The following is an 18,994-nucleotide window of genomic DNA, read 5'->3' on the forward strand; positions in this document are numbered from 1 at the left end:
GCAATAAGATCCCCCCTCATCCTTCTAAATTCCAGTGTATACAAGCCTAATTGCTCCAGCCTTTCAACATAACGACAGTCCCGCCATTCCAGGAATTAACCTAGTGAACCTACGCTGCACGCCCTCAATGGCAAGAATATCCTTCCTCAAATTTGGAGACCAAAACTGCACACAGTACTCCAGGTGCGGTCTCACCAGGGCCCGGTACAATTGTAGAAGGACCTCTTCGCTCCTATACTCAACTCCTCTTGTTATGAAGGCCAACATTCCATTGGCTTTCTTCACTGCCTGCTGTACCTGCATGCTTCCTTTCAGTGACTGATGCACTAGGACACCCAGATCTCGTTGAACATCCCCTCTTCCTAACTTGACACCATTCAGATAATAATCTGCCTTTCTTTTCTTACTTCCAAAGTGAATAACCTCACACTTATCTACATTAAACTGCATCTGCCATGTATCCGCCCACTCACACAACCTGTCCAAGTCACCCTGCAGCCTTATTGCATCTTCCTCACAATTCACACTACCCCCCAGCTTAGTATCATCTGCAAATTTGCTAATGGTACTTTTAATCCCTTCATCTAAGTCATTAATGTATATCGTAAATAGCTGGGGTCCCAGCACCGAACCTTGCGGTACCCCACTGGTCACTGCCTGCCATTCCGAAAGGGACCCATTTATCCCCACTCTTTGCTTTCTGTCTGTCAACCAATTTTCTATCCAAGTCAGTACCCTACCCCCAATACCATGTGCTCTAATTTTGCCCACTAATCTCCTATGTGGGACCTTGCCGAAGGCTTTCTGAAAGTCGAGGTACACCACATCTACTGACTCTCCCCTGTCAATTTTCCTAGTTACATCCTCAAAAAATTCCAGTAGATTTGTCAAGCATGATTTCCCCTTCGTAAATCCATGCTGACTTGGAATGATCCTATTACTGCTATCCAAATGCTCAGCAATTTCGTCTTTTATAATTGACTCCAGCATCTTCCCCACCACTGATGTCAGACTAACTGGTCTATAATTACCCGTTTTCTCTCTCCCTCCTTTCTTAAAAAGTGGGATAACATTTGCTATCCTCCAATCCACAGGAACTGATCCTGAATCTATAGAACATTGAAAAATGATCTCCAATGCTTCCACTATTTCTAGAGCCACCTCCTTAAGTACCCTGGGATGCAGACCATCAGGCCCTGGGGATTTAATCAGCCTTCAGTCCCATCAGTCTACCCAAAACCATTTCCTGCCTAATGTGGATTTCCTTCAGTTCCTCCATCACCCTAGGTTCTCCGGCCCCTAGAACATTTGGGAGATTGTGTGTATCTTCCTCAGTGAAGACAGATCCAAAGTAACGGTTAAACGTGTCTGCCATTTCTTTGTTCCCCATAATAAATTCCCCTGCTTCTGTCTTCAAGGGTCCCTCATTTGCCTTGACTATTTTTTTCCTCTTCACGTACCTAAAATAGACAATAGACAATAGGTGCAGGAGGAGGCCATTTGGCCCTTCGAGCCAGCACCGCAATTCAATGTGATCATGGCTGATCATCCACAATCAGTTCTCCATTCCTGCCCTCTCCCCATACCCCCTGACTCCGCTATCCTTAAGAGCTCTATCTAACTCTCTCTTGAATGCATCCAGAGAATTGGCCTCCACTGTCTTCTGAGGCAGAGAATTCCACAGATTTACAACTCTCTGAGTGAAAAAGGTTATCCTCATCTCCGTTCTAAATGGCCTACCCCTTATTCTTAAACTGTGGCCCCTGGTTCTGGACTCCCCCAACATTGGGAACATATTTCCTGCCTCTAGCATGTCCAATCCCTTAATAATCTTATATGTTTCAATAAGATCCCATCTCATCCTTCTAAATTCCAGTGTATACAAGCCCAGTCGTGCCAGTCTTTCAACATACGACAATCCCGCCATTCCGGGAATTAACCTAGTTAACCGACGCTGCAATCCCTCAATAGCAAGAATGTCCTTCCTCAAATTTGGAGACTTAAACTGCATACAGTACTCCAGGTGTGGTCTCACTAGGGCTCTGTACAATTGCAGAAGGACCTCTTTGCTACTACACTCAACTCCTCTTGTCATGAAGGCCAACATGCATGGACCCCCATCACTGAGAGCCCCAGTGGGACCTCGCTCACCTCGCGGAGTGCAACAGCTCAAGAAGGCCACCCGGCTCCACCCTGTCCAGCACAGCTGGGGAACGGCAATAATAGCTGTCCCTGTTGCTGATTCCCGCATGCAGAGATTAAGAACAAAATGGGGGTCTGGGACATTGGGGTGGTGGTCTGAGAGAATGCGGAAACTGTATCTCGCTCTAAGTGAAATTCCCACGACCAACTGCCCACCCGGAGTTCAGGGTGAAAGGACATGGACCTTAAACGTTAACTCTGTTTCTCCTTCCAAAGACGCTGCCTAACCTGCTGAGTGTTCAAATTTTTTTAACAGTTAAAAATGTATTTTTGTTACTGCAAGCTAAAAATACAAAAAATACTAAAGGCTGTTACATTCTTTACTGGAGTATCATTGCACAAGGTAGACACAAAATGCTGGAGTAACTCAGCGGGTCAGGCAGCATCTCAGGAGAGAAGGAATGGGTGACGTTTCGGGTTGAGACCTTTCTTCAGACTCGACCCGAAATGTCACCCATTCCTTCTCTCCTGAGATGCTGCCTGACCCGCTGAGTTACTCCATCATTTTGTGTCTACCTTCGATTTAAACCAGCATCTGCAGTTTTTTTTCCTACACATCATTGCACAAGTGTTGATGGAAGCAATTGTTTGGCAATTACAATGGCCTCCCACAGTGTGGGATTCCCATACTGATTATTGTGGGTACGCTCCGTCTGCTATAACAAAAATATGTTATAAAGAGAATCGTAATAACAAGGGTACACTATTGTATGTTTCAACTGGACTGGCTTTTATTTTTCTCTAAACTAGAAAACATAGACAGTCTATTGTAGAACCTAAATATTCTCGGTGATCAAAACTAATTCATCCACTTCCTCTAAACTCACCAGTTTTAATGCAACTTAATTGTGGGCTTTCTTTATATCACAATTTCCTCTCCTGGGTTTAAGTCTTGTGAACCTCTATTGCAGTTGCTGTAAGGCAAGGTTAGGCAGGGATACCAAAACAGTACACAATATCCGAGGTGTGGTCTCATTTTGGACCTGTACACTTGTGATAAGACTCTGATTGAATGATACAGCATGGAAACAAGCACTTCGGCCCACTGAATCCATGTCGACCATCGATCACCCATTCGCACTTGCTCTATGTTACCCCACTTGTGCATTTACTCCCTACACATACTCCCTACAAACCCACATGTCTTTGGGATGTGGAATGAAACTGGAGCACCCAGAGGAAACACACTTGGTACAGGGTGAAGGTGCAAACTCCACACACCACCCAAGATCAGATCGAGCCTGTGTCTGGCGCTGTGAGGCAGCAGCCCTACCTGCTACTCCACTGTGCCGCCCTATATTGATATTTCAATCATTTCATAATAAAGGCTGAAAGACCATTTGCTTTTCTAATTGCTTGGTTTATCTGCATGTTAACCATTTGTGATTTGAGTGCAATGGTACCCAAGTCTCTCTTGAACTGAAGTAGACACAAAATGCTGGAGTAACTCACAGGGACAGGCAGCATCTCTGGAGAGAAGGAATGGGTGATGTTTTGGGTCGAGACCCTTCTTTCCTACACATCTCTCTTGAGCTAAATATTTCCCACGATCTCACCATTTAAATCATATATTTTCCTATTTTCTTAATACGGCAGAAATAACAGTTTTTCCTATTGTTTTTACCTAGTTCATCACTTAACTTACATACATCCTAGAGTGTAGGAAAATAACTGCAGATGCTGGTACAAATCGAGGGTATCACAAAATGCTGAAGACTGAAGAAGGGTCTCGACCCGAAACGTCACCCATTTCTTCTCTCCAAGATGCTGCCTGACCTGCTGAGTTACTCCAGCATTTTGTGATACATCCTAGAGTAATATGCAGCATGGAAATAGGCACTTCAGTTCATCAAGTCTGCATCTAACATCAAGCGAGCATCTACACTAATTCCATCTTATCAAAGTAATGTTGTGGTAAAGTTGCTGCCTTACACCCTTGTTCAATCCTGACTATGGGTACTGTTTGTATGGAGTGTGTACGTTCTCCCTGTGACGGCATGGGTTTTCTCCGGGTGCTCTGGTTTCTTCCCACATTCTACAGGCCTGCAGGTTTGTTGGTTAATTGGCTTCTGTAAATTGTCTCTATTGTGTAAACTAATATTTGGGTGATTGCTGGCTGGCGCGGATTTGGTGGGCCAAAGAGCCTGTTTCCGTGCTATATCTCTAAACTAAACTAAACTCCTCTTAGATTCTGTCCTTCACCCATACGCTTGGGACAATTTGCAATGACCAATTAACCTATCAGTTATGGATCATGGCTTAATTTCCAACCTAGATTTATATACTTGGAAAACGTTGATAAATTGCACCTTTTCCCTTCATCTGTTACTACCATTGCCTGCAAATAGCTGAGGCCCAAATACTGATGCTCATACTCCACATTAGCTACACCATGTAGTTTTGTTTATTCTTTCATTCATTTTTACCAATTAACATCCTCAATGCCATGAGGCATAAACTTCTTTAAGTAATATGCTATGCATCATCTTTTTGAATTTTTTTGAAAATCCAGATGCATTCAATCCACTAGTCCCTCTCATCCATTCTCAATTTACACCCCCCAAAACATTGTAAAATAACACTTCTCTGTTATAAGTGAGGTGGACTCTCTCCTTAAGAGTTTTCACTACCTGGTTGCTAACAATATTCTAGCATTCTTTATGTGACAGATGTCAGTCTAATTGGTCTGTAAGTGCCTGGTTTATCTCCTTGTACAATCTAGCGTGACAAAGTAATGTTTGCCACATTCCAATCCCTGGCATACATTCTAAAATCTAATAACATTGAAGTTCTAAACCAATACATCCATCCTCAGCCATGATCACATTGAATGGCGGTGCTGGCTCAAAGGGCCGAATGGCCTCCTCCTGCACCTATTGTCTATTGTCTATTGTCCAACACAGTGATCATTGTTTTGAAACGGGTCGGATGATGTGATCATATCTCTGATCGGGGCTTGTATCCATTACGTCCAGGGTATTTTTCATCTTATACTCCCATACATTTCTACTGCACTATTTCTTTACTAATACTATTTAACATTCCCATCAGACCCTTGATTCTGTTTCTATAACAACTGTCATAGGTCTGCCATTTCTGTAGAAAAGGTCACGTTCTAAACGTCAACACATAATTGTCTTGGAAGCATAATTCTCTCCCGAACTAGTCGAAACTTTCTTGCATGAAAACTTGCATGAAATCATTCCAGATTTGGTACTTGAAGACTTTGGTTTGTGGTGCAGATTTCACAGCTTGGAGCTTGGATACCCAGGGAGACTTCGTGTGGAGTGAGGCTGGTTCTATTTTGACCCTTTTTTCACTCATCAGTCTAATTGTAGCAGGAGTTAGGATCTGGAGTTGATGGTTTAAACATCCAACTGGATGAGGATATCACCATAATATCCAACTGGATTTACAAATTGCTGCTCTATACTCTTATTTTAACAGTTATTTTCGATATATTTTGACAATCAGCTCACGAACAACAGAATGCAAGTAGAACTAAATTTGAAATATCATTTATTTTGGTTTGTTGACTTTCAATTACAACAATAGCACAAAAATATAATTTGGTTGATTGAGGAGCACAATGATAAAACTGGATTTTGACTTCACAATATTAAACTGATGGTTCTGCAAAATAAATACTCAATTAAAATATTATAAATAGGCCAATATAATTTATATTTTTCATTTTTCATATAAATTAACTTAAACCAAAACCAATTGGTTCTGAACATAGAACAATGGTGTTATCTACCATAAAGGCAAATTTTCGGAAATATCTGTGAACTAGAACGTTCATACATTGTTACTATTGTTCTTATAAGGACACAGTTGTAGAAATGAATTTAATGAATCGAAGAACTCGAACTGTACTCTCCATATAGAGAGCAAAGTTTCTAAGAATGACATGAATTGCCACTTGCTTATCCCAGTCCCTCTTTGAAGATTGGTCCTGATTGAAAGCCGCCCCATTACTTTTATCCTGCTGAGCAATGCGTTCGCGGATGTGGCTCTATTAACGAAAGAGGAAGAAAACAAGAATTAAAGCTAATTTTATATGGCTAATGTGAAACCATGGTACTTTAAAATCAAGATATCAATATTAATCAAGACACTTTTACAAAAGCGCCAGGTCTTTGATAGCTATTATAGATATAGAATCAAGAGTGTGTGCAGACCTCCCAACATTTGATTTTACAAATTCATAATTTTGATGTCCAAAATTCAGAATTTTACATCAAAATTCATAATATGGCACCTAATGCAACTTTTCAGCAACAAAAAGTATGCACGCCAAATGCGTATACGCGTTGCACTACATTCATGTGTGAAAAATGACTATTATTTCCAACAGTCTGTAGTTTCTGGACTACATGTACAATGTCAGGCCTATCTTGAGTATATTCTGTTATTTATAGAAAGGTTATTGAACAGAGATACTTATTGCAACACAAAGAAAAAATGTTGTTTTGTTTTTGCTATTTTGTTTTTTTCTTACACATCCCAATTCTCTTGGTATTGAATAAAAGAACAATGGTCATAAAATGTATGACTAAGTTATGAACAAAGAGTTGATATATGCGACTCGACTATTTACTCATTACAGTTCCACCACTGATTTTCTGGCACTTGATTCCAGAGCTTTGCTGGTTTATCCAGCAGGCCAAGGAAGTCGGCTATGGGGGTAGATGTGCTGGCTCCAGCTGGGCTGGAATTCCAGAGCCCCGGCCGCAGGTTGCAAATTCAACCCACTGATCGGCCATGGAAGTCCCGAATTGACAAATTGGCCTTGGAAGTCCCGATGAGGTTGAGATTGGCTGCCTTGCTCAGTCTAGGTGCCACATTTTCGGGGAAATTTGCAGGGCGGGGGCATTTCTCGCGGAACCTCTAGCGATCTCTGGCGGCCGAATTGACAAATTGCAATTACCGACTGTTTTTCGGAAAAATGTGAGGCGAAATCGGAATGACGGAAATGAAATAAGAAAACGGAAACTTTCCACCAAATTGATAAGGGTTGGAAGGGGTATGTGTGAAACTTGAGAAAATAGTATTGGAATGTGAAACTTAAAGAAAATAGTATTAGTAATTTGATGGATGTTTGGTGTAAACTGCTGAGAACTGGTAAAAATCCTGCCTTACTTTCTTTTACTGGAGTTTCTTCAGATGACCACTGATGTTAAGGGAGTTTGAGTGTAAGTTCTAGAAATGTAACCCTTGTTCCTCTTGGTTTATAATGCATGCCTTCAATGTTACAGTGATGTGTAAAGCAGGAAGTGGTGATTGAAGTGCATCAATGGTAGATAGAACAATGCCCTGGCTTAGATACTAATACGATAAAATAAAATAATAGTACTCTATTTTATTATCAGTTTCTTTAGGCATCTGATTCATACATCTACAGACCACTCTTTATAGATAAATCTAGCAATTACAGTTAAATATTTAATTTCAAGAGGGATAAACTTGTGAGGTAGGCAAGGGTACAAACCCATCAGGGTTAAGTAAAAGGAGGTTTGTTTGACAAATAAACACAAGCATAACTCAAATGGCCAAATATCTGTTACTCCATTGCACATTCTGTACTATTCTATGTAATTCTACATAGACTATTCAATCTCCTACATATGACCATGGTCCAAATAATCTTTGTGCTGTTGTTACCTCCAGTGGGAGCAAGTCAACCAAAATCTTTGTGCTGCTCAGTATTGCATCCACTTGACGATTATCATCCTTAATCCACTGTCGCACAAATAACAGGTACTTTTTGTACGCCTGAAATCTTTTGATGATGTTGGATAAACATTTTTTCTGCAAAGAATACAAAAATGCAACATAATTTCAGAATTTTGTACATCGTGTCAGACAATTTTATTGGGGCTAGAAATAAAGATTCTTCCTGATGTGGAGCTTTTTGCAGCTACCGTGGAAGGGTCATCACTGTTGTAACATAAAAAATAGAGTAATCAATTTGTATGTGGCAATGCTTCACAAACACTAGGGATAAAGGCTCCAAAGGATCAATGCCATTGATGCTGAAGTTGGTGTTGCAATAAATTTTTAGGACACTGAAAGAACTCCTTAGCATCTTTTTCTGAAGGGGTTTTGGGATAGAAAACATAGACATAGAACATAGAAAAATAGGTGCAGGGCTAGGCCATTTGGCCCTTTGAGCCAGCACCGCCATTCATTATGATCATGGCTGATCATCTAAAATCAGTACCCCGTTCCTGCTTTTTCCCCATATCCCTTGATTCCTTTAGCCCTAAGAGCTAAATCTAAAGGGCATGTCCCACAGGCGATTTTAAGGCGACTGCCGGCGTCTAGGCTGTCGCCGACAGTTTGCCGGGGTGTCGCGGGGGTGTGGAGTCTTCAAAGAATCGTAGTGGATCTCGGCGCGTCGCTGAGAAATCAACTGGTATGAAATTTCTCGGCGACAGCTGGCTTGTTGCCAGGTATCGTTGCTTATTGCGGGCGCTGTTGCATGCTGTCTCCAGGTTTGCAAGGTTGTCGCCTGCACTTTATCGTGACATCTCATTCAAAGATTCTAGTCGCATTCATTTTGACCATTAAAATCAAACGCTGACACACACGCTGCGCTATGAGAACTCTTTTCATTCATTTATTTAGATCAATGAGGCAAACACATACACAGGCATTTCACTACGTTTATTAAAGGCCAAAGCTCACACAAAGACAGACGCTACTAACACAAAGATAAACGGAGTTTTACTGCTATCCTTTTTGTAGGGGATATGCACACAATAGACAATAGACAATAGGTGCAGGAGTAGGCCATTCAGCCCTTCGAGCCAGCACCGCCATTCAATGCGATCATGGCTGATCACTCAATCAGTACCCCGTTCCTGCCTTCTCCCCATACCCCCTCACTCCGCTATCCTTAAGAGCTCTATCCAGCTCTCTCTTGAAAGCATCCAACGAACTGGCCTCCACTGCCTGACCGCCACTCCACTGCCTGACCATAAGGACAGCAAGGTTAGGCCAGACCATTTCACAAGTCAATGGCGCCTCCGAGCATGACACCTTGGTCGAAACCCGTCCACTGAAAACTCTTTGGGTGAAGAAGTTTTTCCTCAACTCAGTCCTAAATGGCCTACCCCTTATTCTTAAACTGTCACCCCTGGTTCTGGACTCCCCCAACATCGGGAACATTTTTCCTGCATCTAGCTTGTCCAATCATTTAAGAATTTTATATGTTCCTTCATATCCAACTGAGAGGGGACATGGAAGCTCAGTTAAAAAACTCATGGATTAAAAATTCCACCAGTGTACTATTCTCTCAACGCTGTTCCTCAATCAGGAATATTCCACTATATTCAAATCTATAGTTAATAAAATAATTATCACCAATGTTTTCAATATCTCCACTGAACTAGGTAATTTTAAAAGAATTAATCAATGTCTGGAACAAATAAAATTCCAGATACCACTTTTCCTTGAAAAATAGAACTGTTTATACAAGTCCATCTTTTCACTGGAAGCAAGTACTTAACCAATACTATGCTGCAAGGACCAACTGATTAATAATAAGCAAAATATCTCACCTTTTGGAAGTTTCCTTGGAAACATTTATCCCTCTTTCGAATCTGTGGGAGGTCCATTTTGTATATCTCCAGTGAACTTGCACTTCCATTGCACATGAGAAAATAGTTGCATAACTGGGGAAAATATAATATTTTGTTAGTCGCCACCTCAACCTAATTGGTTGTTATGGGGAATCGATGGACAGTGGGGATCCTCATGAGTAGTGTAAACATGACAGCATCATGAGGACATAGATTTAGAGATTAATACAGCATTAAACAGGCCCTTCAGAACAACCTGGCAATGCCAACCAAAGTGCCTATCTGTTCGAATCCCTTTCACTTGTGTTTGGCCCATATCTCGCCAAACCTTTCCTATTCATGTACATGTGCAAATGGCTTTTAAATATTGCAACTAACTACCTCTACCACCTCTGGCAGCTTATCACTTATGCTTACCACCCCCTCTGTGAAAATCTTGCACTTAGATTCCCTCTAAGTCTTTCCCCTCTCAACTTAAATCTATGCCCTCTAGACTCGTCTACCCCAAGAAAAAGATTGTGACATTTCATCTGATCTATGCCTATCATGATTTTCTAAACTTTATACGGTAAACCCTCAGTATCTGCCGGTAAGGAAATCACACCCAGCCTATCAATCTCTCCTTGTAGCTCAAGCCCACCAGTCCACGCAACGTTGCATGAATCTTTGCTGTGCTCTTTCTAGCATCCCCAAGTTCAACAATGGCAGGGCCCAGCAGGTGAGCATTGATGACTGGAGCATACATAACCATATTCAAACTGAAGTGTCAAATAGATTATCCTCCTGTTAGCTCAACCATCACAAACGTCAACAAATAAAAACTGAATGTGATAAGTTTGCAACTACATTCAGCCCTGGGTTGATGAGTGACAAGTAACATTTACAGCACAAAATGCCAGACAATGACCATCTTCAACAAGAGACAGTTTAACTATCTGCCCTTGCCATTCAATGGGTATTCCATTACCATCCCTTGAACCATTAATATTCTGGGAGGCTCCAGAACCAGGAACTCAGCTGATTTAGCCACATAATACCATGGATACGAGAAGAGTTCAGTGGCTGGGTATTCTGCAGTAAATGATTCACCTCCTTAGACCCAAGCCCTTTCACTATCGATGGCACCAGTCAAGGTTGTGAAGACGCCCCACTTGCCTGATAAATATAGTTCTAACATCCTGGATGCCTTGCAGGAACATGAACATCTATGCCCTCCACTGCTGCCACACCCCTTCTACAAAATACACTGCATTTACTTGTCCCAACTATTTGTAACCTACACTAGCAAGAAGTGCAAGGGTACAAGGTAATGGATTACCACCACCTGCAGGTTCCTGTCCAGGTTGTACGCCATCCTGACCTGTAAATATATGGCCCTTCTTATTGATCAGGACGATATCTTGGAACTTCCTGCCTGCAGCACCATTAGAGTGCTTTCACCAGAAGCACGATGGTTCAAAACGGTGGATTGCCATCATCACCTTCTTAAGTGTGATTAGAGCAATAATTGTTGGTCAAATCGTGATAATACAATATAAAACAAAAGAATATATGAAATGCCACTACTTTCACAAAATAACTCGCAGTGATTTACTAATATTCGTGTCAAGCTCATCTGAGGATTTTCCCAGACCCACCTGCTGTTTCTGCTGTTCCATGGCAATGTTCCGGATGAACAGGGCCAAAGGTTCAAGATTCAACTCGGTAGCATCACTGGGATCTTCAGTCATTCCGAGGAAGTCTTCAGATTCTCCCGAAGATTCAAGAAGAGGGGAGGCGTGCACTTGCGATATAAGTGCGGGTGTCAGGTACATCAGCACCAGGACAGGCAGGCAGAGGTCTGGAAGAGAGAGACAAGGTTAGTGCCAGAGCCTCCCCAAAGGCAAGGGCCAGCAGCAGAGCGCAGAGATCAGAGTTTGTACTAACAGTGCAACGAGGGCATTGTCAGGGTCGCAGGGATCGTCAGTGTAGAGTTGTCTTAACAAGGAGTGTTGAGATGTTTGCTGGTTCTCAGACATCGTTGCCCCTTATTTATTGTCCTGGTCTAGTTGCTGTTTTTCCCAGTGAAAACCCCAGCGACATCATAAAAAAACGACGGCTAAAAATATTCTAACGTGTAAGTTTTTTTCCAATTTTTCTATTGGGGTAATTAAGGAAGTTACCAATGAAGAGTATTCCCCAAATCATAGTGAAAGTGTGGTTGAAAAACCTCCCTTTCACTGCAAAATAAATTACAGGAAGATACTTGCACTTTCTCTCTTATTACTCGTCTTTCAGAAGCTTATGAAGCACGGGGAGTACAGTGTGCTATCCAGCCATTACTTTCTGGCGGCCCTCATCCTGATAGCTGTTGGTGATACGCCAGACTCCAGTAGAGCAGGAGTTAAGAATGAGCACCAAAGCTCGTCGATGGGTTGGAGCAGCGGCTCGAGCTAGCAGCAACAGCTAAGCATGGATCAGTTCATTGACTGTCAGGAAGCAGCATTGCATGGCTCATCTGCCATTTATGGCCACCTTTGCTGAATGAATTACATTAGCAAATGCAGCATTGGTGCCAAAGACGTATGGCAACAATACACAGTTAGCTAACAATAATGGCTGGATAATGTGGAAACTGCAACTGGAGCCATACGTTTTGAAATATTTCATACCACAAACTAGAAATTAAATTACATGGTGGCAACATACAATTGAATATTTGTATAAAAATACTGCAAAATCTATTGGGATCTTTTGCATGGTAAATAATGTAACTTCAAATTACATTAAGATTAGTTAATTAGATAACTCCAATGCCATGACATTCTCTTTGGCTTGGCCAGAGGTGGATTCCAGAGGTACACTGGTGGCAGTGCTCATTTGTTTAGAGTCTTGCCTGTTTGGACAAGTGGATGCTCTCTAACCTCTGCATGTCTTGTTGGGCTAGCCTCCAATTCCATGTGAAAAGAGTTGCCTTATTCTGTCTGCAAGGTTAAAACTGGACTCCTCAAACCCCCATAACATCAGGCGCTTTGATCAAAAAACTATCAATGCAGAAAATTCAAAATAAAAAGTGAATTCTGGAAATATTCATTTGGATAGGGGGCATCAGTGAAGGAAGAATCAAACTGATATTTCGGGTCCAGGAACTTTTATTAGAATCAGTTCCAGGAGATCTTGCGGCAGGACATAGACCGTCCTGGTGTGAGTGCCTAACAGATAGCTCGTGAAATTGCATTGTGAGCATTGGACTTTGAATTTTTCTTTGGAGCCTTGGAGTTCATAAGAGGCCCAGGCATTGTCACTCTTAGCATTCATTCTGCGGAGAAATATAAGCTGGTCTTTGGTTATCTTGGAGCCTGGAGCATGGTTCTCGTCTTTTGAAAAGTATGTGGCCGAGGGCATCTTCCTTTAAAAAAACCCCATCTAATCATGTTGAACGCTTGTTTAGGGGTGTAACCACCTTCCTCAGAAAATGTTACAGTTGCTTGGTAAAGTATTCTGTCACCATGGTATTTGCATTTACTACCTCCCCCACAAATGGAATATTATGTATTTGCATGCTTCTTCATATATTCAAACAAGCCATGGCTAGCCTTGAAGTTATCAACACTTTCAGAAATTCCCTCTTCTAACCTTCTTTCAAACCCTGTCATAACAACCTCTTGTTTTCCTGGACCATAATTAAACTCAGGGACAAATGCTATTGATTCTGATCTTGTAACTGCATTTAAACTTCTAACCATGTTTTCCAATCTGTCCATTGCAGTATATCTGCCCTTCATAACATATGATACTCTTCCAGGGCAAGACAAAGGACATAGTGATCGACTTCAGGAAGTGAAGCGGTCATACCCCGGTTGATGGGACCGAAGTAGAGGTGGTTGAAAGCTTCAAGTTCAAAGGAGTAAATATCACCAGCAACTTGTCCTGGATTAACCATATTAAAACAATGGTTGAAAGCACACCAACGCCTCTTCTTCCTTAGAAGGCTTAGGAAGTTTGGCATGTTCCCAACAACTCTCACCAACTTCTATAGATGCGCCGTAGAAAATATTTTATCGGGATACATCACAGTATGATTTGGGAACACTTCCATGCAAGGCTCCAAGAAATTGCAGTGAATTTGGACGCAGCCCAGAAAGATCAGCCAAGATTGAATGGTGGAGTGGACTTGATGGGCCAAATGGTCTAATTCTGTTCCTATAACTTATGAACTTATGAATACTCTAACCAGTTGGTCTGCACAGGTCTATAACACTCGGACAGGTATACTGTCTGGGCTGGATGCTTTTTGTGGATCCACCCTCTTGAAGAATGCTGACATCAGCCTCAGAGAATGAGATTACAGGGTCACCAAGGGTTGGGGCCTCATGCAGGTGTGCTATTGTTCTCTCCCCTCCAAGCGTGCATAGGCGGCAATATCTCCCAAAAAGCTCAGTCATCAGGACTAAGTAGTCCAATTAATTTTCACCCCATCAATCTTTCTCAATGCTCATTCTATGCACCACTGGCCACGATAGCTTCTCATATTTATCCATCACATTCATGAATCCTCCAATGGTATTGTATTCGTCAGTGTGCGATGGAAGTAGGCTCAACAGCCACAAAGGCTCCTATACCCTATTCCTCACAGGGGTGAGTAAGGACGTGATGCAAGGGCATTTTAAAGTGGAGAGATATAGGAAAGGAATTTCAAAATTTTGGGCCTTGTCAGTTGACAACACAAGAACAATTAACATCAGGAATGTGCAAGTGGCTGATATTTGTAGGAGTGCAAATATGTCAAAAAGTTATAGAATTGGAGAATAACAGAGAAATGATGCGGGGGAATTTACAATCAAAGATTCTTATCCATTGACCATGTATGGGCCTGTAAACACGGGGATAATGGATGAATAGGGACATCTGTTTGTCCTAATATGTTTATGTTAAGTGGGCCTGCCAAGAATGCATTGAAATGATCAAATCTGGATGTAGAGGTGTGAATGAAAATTTCAGCAACAGGAGTTGAAGCAAGGTTGGGGTCAGGTGATGATCCTTTGCTGGAAATTAAGTCTTATTAATGGCAGAGATAAGAGATGCAATTGGGGATTAAATGCAGCACCGTAATTATGAACTGTCAGGCAATTGCCAGGAAGAGCTATGGAATTAATGGCTATAAAATGGAGTTTGTGTTGGGAACCAAAGATGATGAGTTTGGTCTCTTCAATGTTTAATTGGACAATTTTCTGCTCATCTGATTTCACCACTCAGACTGACGTCTATGATTACCATGTCTAAAAGTAAGTGTTCATTGATCTCTGTCAGTATACTTTGACTTATATTGTCTTCCCTTTAAAATATCCCATATGGGGCAAAAGTAGTTACTTCCTTTTGCTGAGCATGTTCAGCTGTGTGAAGTTAAGAGGGAACTCCAAAACAATCGCACTGACACTGTTACAGACTCATTGACACTACAATCTGCAAACTCTGTACACTTCTGACAGGCATTAGTTGTACACCTCTGTGCTAATTATATTAATCACCTGATAAACTACACCAGACAATGACTTTGCCTAATAACTATAATTTACTAATTGTGATTAGTTTAAACAACTCAAAGTGTGTAACTCACTGTGTAATTTCAAACAAGACTCTGTAACACTTTAATTGTACAATTTTTTAGTTAGCTTCACAACTTCCAAAACTCGCCACTTGTGTTCAGATATTACTCACTTGAGATGAACTTCACCTGCATCCAACTTGGCTAGTTCGTCTCCAAGTACCTGAGTCTGGGTCATCTGTGATGGTTATTCTCTGAAATTGTTGCTGTTGATTATCATGTGAAACACCATTTTATACATCTCCTTACATCTCCATGATTTTGCTTTGGCTTTGTCAACTCCTTTTCCATCTACATACCTACTTAATTTCTTCAAATATCGGCTGGCACCGTTCCATAATTATTTTGACATTTCAGATGATAGTTCTGTAATTATCAGGATGTCTGCATACAGCAGAATATCCTTATCATTTCACTGCTCAGGGTCAGCAGCAAAACTTGACTTTTCCACATTGTTACCAACCAGATACCCAGATGTTAATCTTATGACCAAGCCTCACCATGCTTCCTTCGTTCTGCTACTCAGTATACCTCAATGTGCGAACTGCTACATTAAAGGAGTCATCACAATGCACATCACAAATATGCATATGTGTACCATTTGTGAACCAAATTAGGGCCATTTCATTTCAGCTTTAGAGATACAGCACGTAAACAGGCTCTTCGGCCCACCGATCACCATGTACACCAGCACTATCCTACACAGCAAGGATCATTTTACCACAGCCCATTAACCTACAAACCTGTAGATCTTTGGAGTGTGGGAGGAAACCAGTGCACCTGGAGAAAACCCACATGGTCATAGAGAGAACATACAAAGTCCACACCGACAGCACCCAAGGTCAGGATTGAACTCGGGTTTCTGGTTCTGCAAGACAGCAACTCTACCGCTGTGCCGCCCTGTTATTTACTCTGCTACTTACCTGGAGTTTAAAAAACTTAAATGAGGCAGCTGAAATTAGGATGGGTATGTTGATTTAGTGGAGCTATACTTATCATTTGCAATCTTCAGGTGAACTGTAAATGGTCAAAAGTTTGCCTGTTAGCCACTGGCAAGAAATTGCTTAAATTTATAAATCAGAATTATTTGCGGGTTATAGAGTCCAGATTCTAATTTTTAGGTACATTTGTCCTGATTAAATTCTATCTGTCATTTCTCTGAAGTTTGCAACTGATCAATCCATTTATGTTCCTTTGAAAAGACATGCAAAATGCTGGCAGAAGATCACAGATCTACTTTCATATCCCTGCTCATATGTACAGCACGTGTGGTATCTGATTTTTTTATCAAAACATTCTCTTTTCAGTCACTTGTTGTGCTTGTAAATACTTTCACAAAGCTGTTTGGTTGGATTATCCATCCAAGTTCTGAAAAAGTATGTAGGTTAATTGACTGGGTAAATGTAAAAAATTGTCCCTAGTGTGTGTAGGATAGTGTTAATGTGCAGGGATCGCTGGGTGGCGCGGACTTGGTGGGCCGAAAAGGCCTGTTTCCGCGCTGTATCTGAAATATGAAATATGAAATATAATATGAAAAATAACATACAGACAAAATGCAATGCAGGTCATAAATCTGCTGCTGCTACATGAAGAAATCAGGAGGTTAAGAAAATCATTCTGACAGTGATAGTCACCTAGTCACAAGGATCAATATACATAGAAGTAAATGCCTGCCTGCAGAGGTTACAGATCCTAGTCATCACAGCTTTTGAAAAGCTTTGCCTTCTGATGTGTTAGTCCTGAGAGAGCTCTAGACAGCAGTTTGTATATCTGTAAGACTTGGACGATAAAATCAATGGACATCATCCCACTTTCCCTTCATCTTTTGGATTCTGAGAATGACATACCATACTACTTCTTCCTCTCCCCTTTAGCATGGTGCAGGAATTGCCTTAGTAACACCAAGGATAAAGAAGTAATAACCTAATAAATAATCACACTTCAACAAAATCAGGTGTAGCAGTTTAAACTCCCCTCCAGATGCCCCAGGCAGAGTCTGAACACCAGCGAACACAAGGTCTAAGTGAAAAACCTAAGTGAAAAGCGGTTTCGTAGACTTTGAAATTGTGCAGCTATGATGAATACATGGCTATGAAACATTGATTCTCTGTGCATGCTACACCGTATCCCAAATTCATCTAGGAGCAATGAAAAGGAAATTTCACATGATTTATTTTATTCATGCTGGCTCCATGTGTCTTGTGCCCTGCAAGTGATAATATATAATGCCTAGTATGTATAACATTGCTTGTTGTGCAAACTGCACATTTCCAGAATTGGCCTGATTTAAACAGAAAAACATTGAAATTTACTTGCAGAGTGATAAAGTTAACGTGCTTTGTGAAGGAATTTGTAACCATGAGAGTCTACTAAAATAATTCTCTGGGAATGAGGGAGAACTGTTTTTTTTCTGTTCTCTTTCGGCGCTTTGCTCTATAGCAACAGTACAACTGCACATGCGCAGAAATTATATATTTGTCAAATTAAAATTTCAGGAAATGCAGAGATATGAGGGCCTTAAATCCTGAATATTTGTTAACAGTTGGCAACAATGATAAGCTAAATCACGTGCTGGAAGTTATCAAAACTCAAAATCCATAAGCAGAGATTTTGCCTGTAACCTGAGGGGCACTGCTCCTGACAAGAGGGTAAATTGTAAATTCCTAGACTTAATCTTAAAATGGGACGTGTGCTGTTGGTAATCAGGGAAGACATGCTTTGACCTGTAAGAAACTATTTGCTGGCAGACACAAATTAAAGCTGGAAGTATGTTTGAGTAGTCAGAAGAACGTGCGTAACCCTCTTGCTAATCCTGGACTTGCTGATGGTGGGTTTTTTTGTGCATTTTAATTGTCCATGTGTGTCTGTGTTTGCTATCAGAATTTGGACTCCCATCATCTGTAATCTCCTTGCCATTGGCCTTTGAACCAACATCTACTCTGCCAATACTGTATACTACCTGGTGTGCAATGGTCATCCCTTGTTTAAAGAGTTCACACACAAGCACTTTCGATTCCTCAGAACTGAAGAAACCGCATTTAAGCAATTTATTCAAGCAAATTATTCTTGATTCCAAGGACCTGCTTAAGCAGAGAGAAAGCTGTCCCGCCCATCCTAATTTTCTGAGACTTCCATATCATGTGATTTAAATAGGTAGGGTTGGTCCTGACGTTAGTCCACTTCCTGGTAGATTCAATCCCATCAATGGGACAAATAAAAACAGCTATTTCAGCAGCTGAGGAAATCAGCAAGGGGAAGGACTGAATTAAAATTATAGTTTCTGAGATAGGATGGGGAATGTGTATGTGTATGTGGAGATAGGAGGTATGTGTATGTGGGAAGTAATGTTTTGTTAAATGATTTTAATTAGGTTTCAATAGTATTGCTTTCCATTGCTTAAAATGGGGCTGGCAATTAAATGTGACCAGAATCCACATGTTGCTTTGAATTCTACAATGTTGCACAGCTGTTCCCTGGTGACTTTCACATTCCAACTCTGAACCTGTTAGAAATGGGTGTGGCAATATTAATAGCTGCTTAAATGACGCAGGACGAAAACCACTCAGGTTTATTTAATCTAGTTTGATTTACAACCAGCAAGGAAGTTATGCAAAAGTCT

General features: G+C 41.1%; 1 protein-coding gene across 1 annotated transcript; it reads right to left on the bottom strand.

Moving 5' to 3' along the window:
• Positions 1-6,025: 6,025 nt before the first annotated feature.
• LOC144610153 (interleukin-6-like) lies at positions 6,026-11,605 on the bottom strand. The gene is made up of 4 exons (XM_078428706.1): positions 11,429-11,605; positions 9,771-9,884; positions 7,870-8,016; positions 6,026-6,220 (listed from the first exon to the last, which is right to left on the bottom strand). Exons 1-4 carry the CDS (start codon positions 11,603-11,605, stop codon positions 6,026-6,028), a joined length of 633 nt encoding a protein of 210 aa, XP_078284832.1.
• Between the last annotated feature and the right edge of the window lie 7,389 nt (positions 11,606-18,994).

The sequence above is a fragment of the Rhinoraja longicauda genome, chromosome 2, assembly GCF_053455715.1.
Source record: "Rhinoraja longicauda isolate Sanriku21f chromosome 2, sRhiLon1.1, whole genome shotgun sequence".
NCBI lineage: Eukaryota > Metazoa > Chordata > Chondrichthyes > Rajiformes > Arhynchobatidae > Rhinoraja > Rhinoraja longicauda.

Bases quoted from the DNA above. Each gene is read 5' to 3' on its own strand.
- LOC144610153 (XM_078428706.1), bottom strand. From the start codon at position 11,605: ATGTACCTGACACCCGCACTTATATCGCAAGTGCACGCCTCCCCTCTT. The intron at 9,885-11,428 runs GTGGGTCTGGGA...TATTTTCCCCAG, and splicing joins TGGAACAGCAGAAACAGCAG to TTATGCAACTATTTTCTCAT. The intron at 6,221-7,869 runs GTAACAACAGCA...TTTCGTTAATAG, and splicing joins TTGACTTGCTCCCACTGGAG to AGCCACATCCGCGAACGCAT.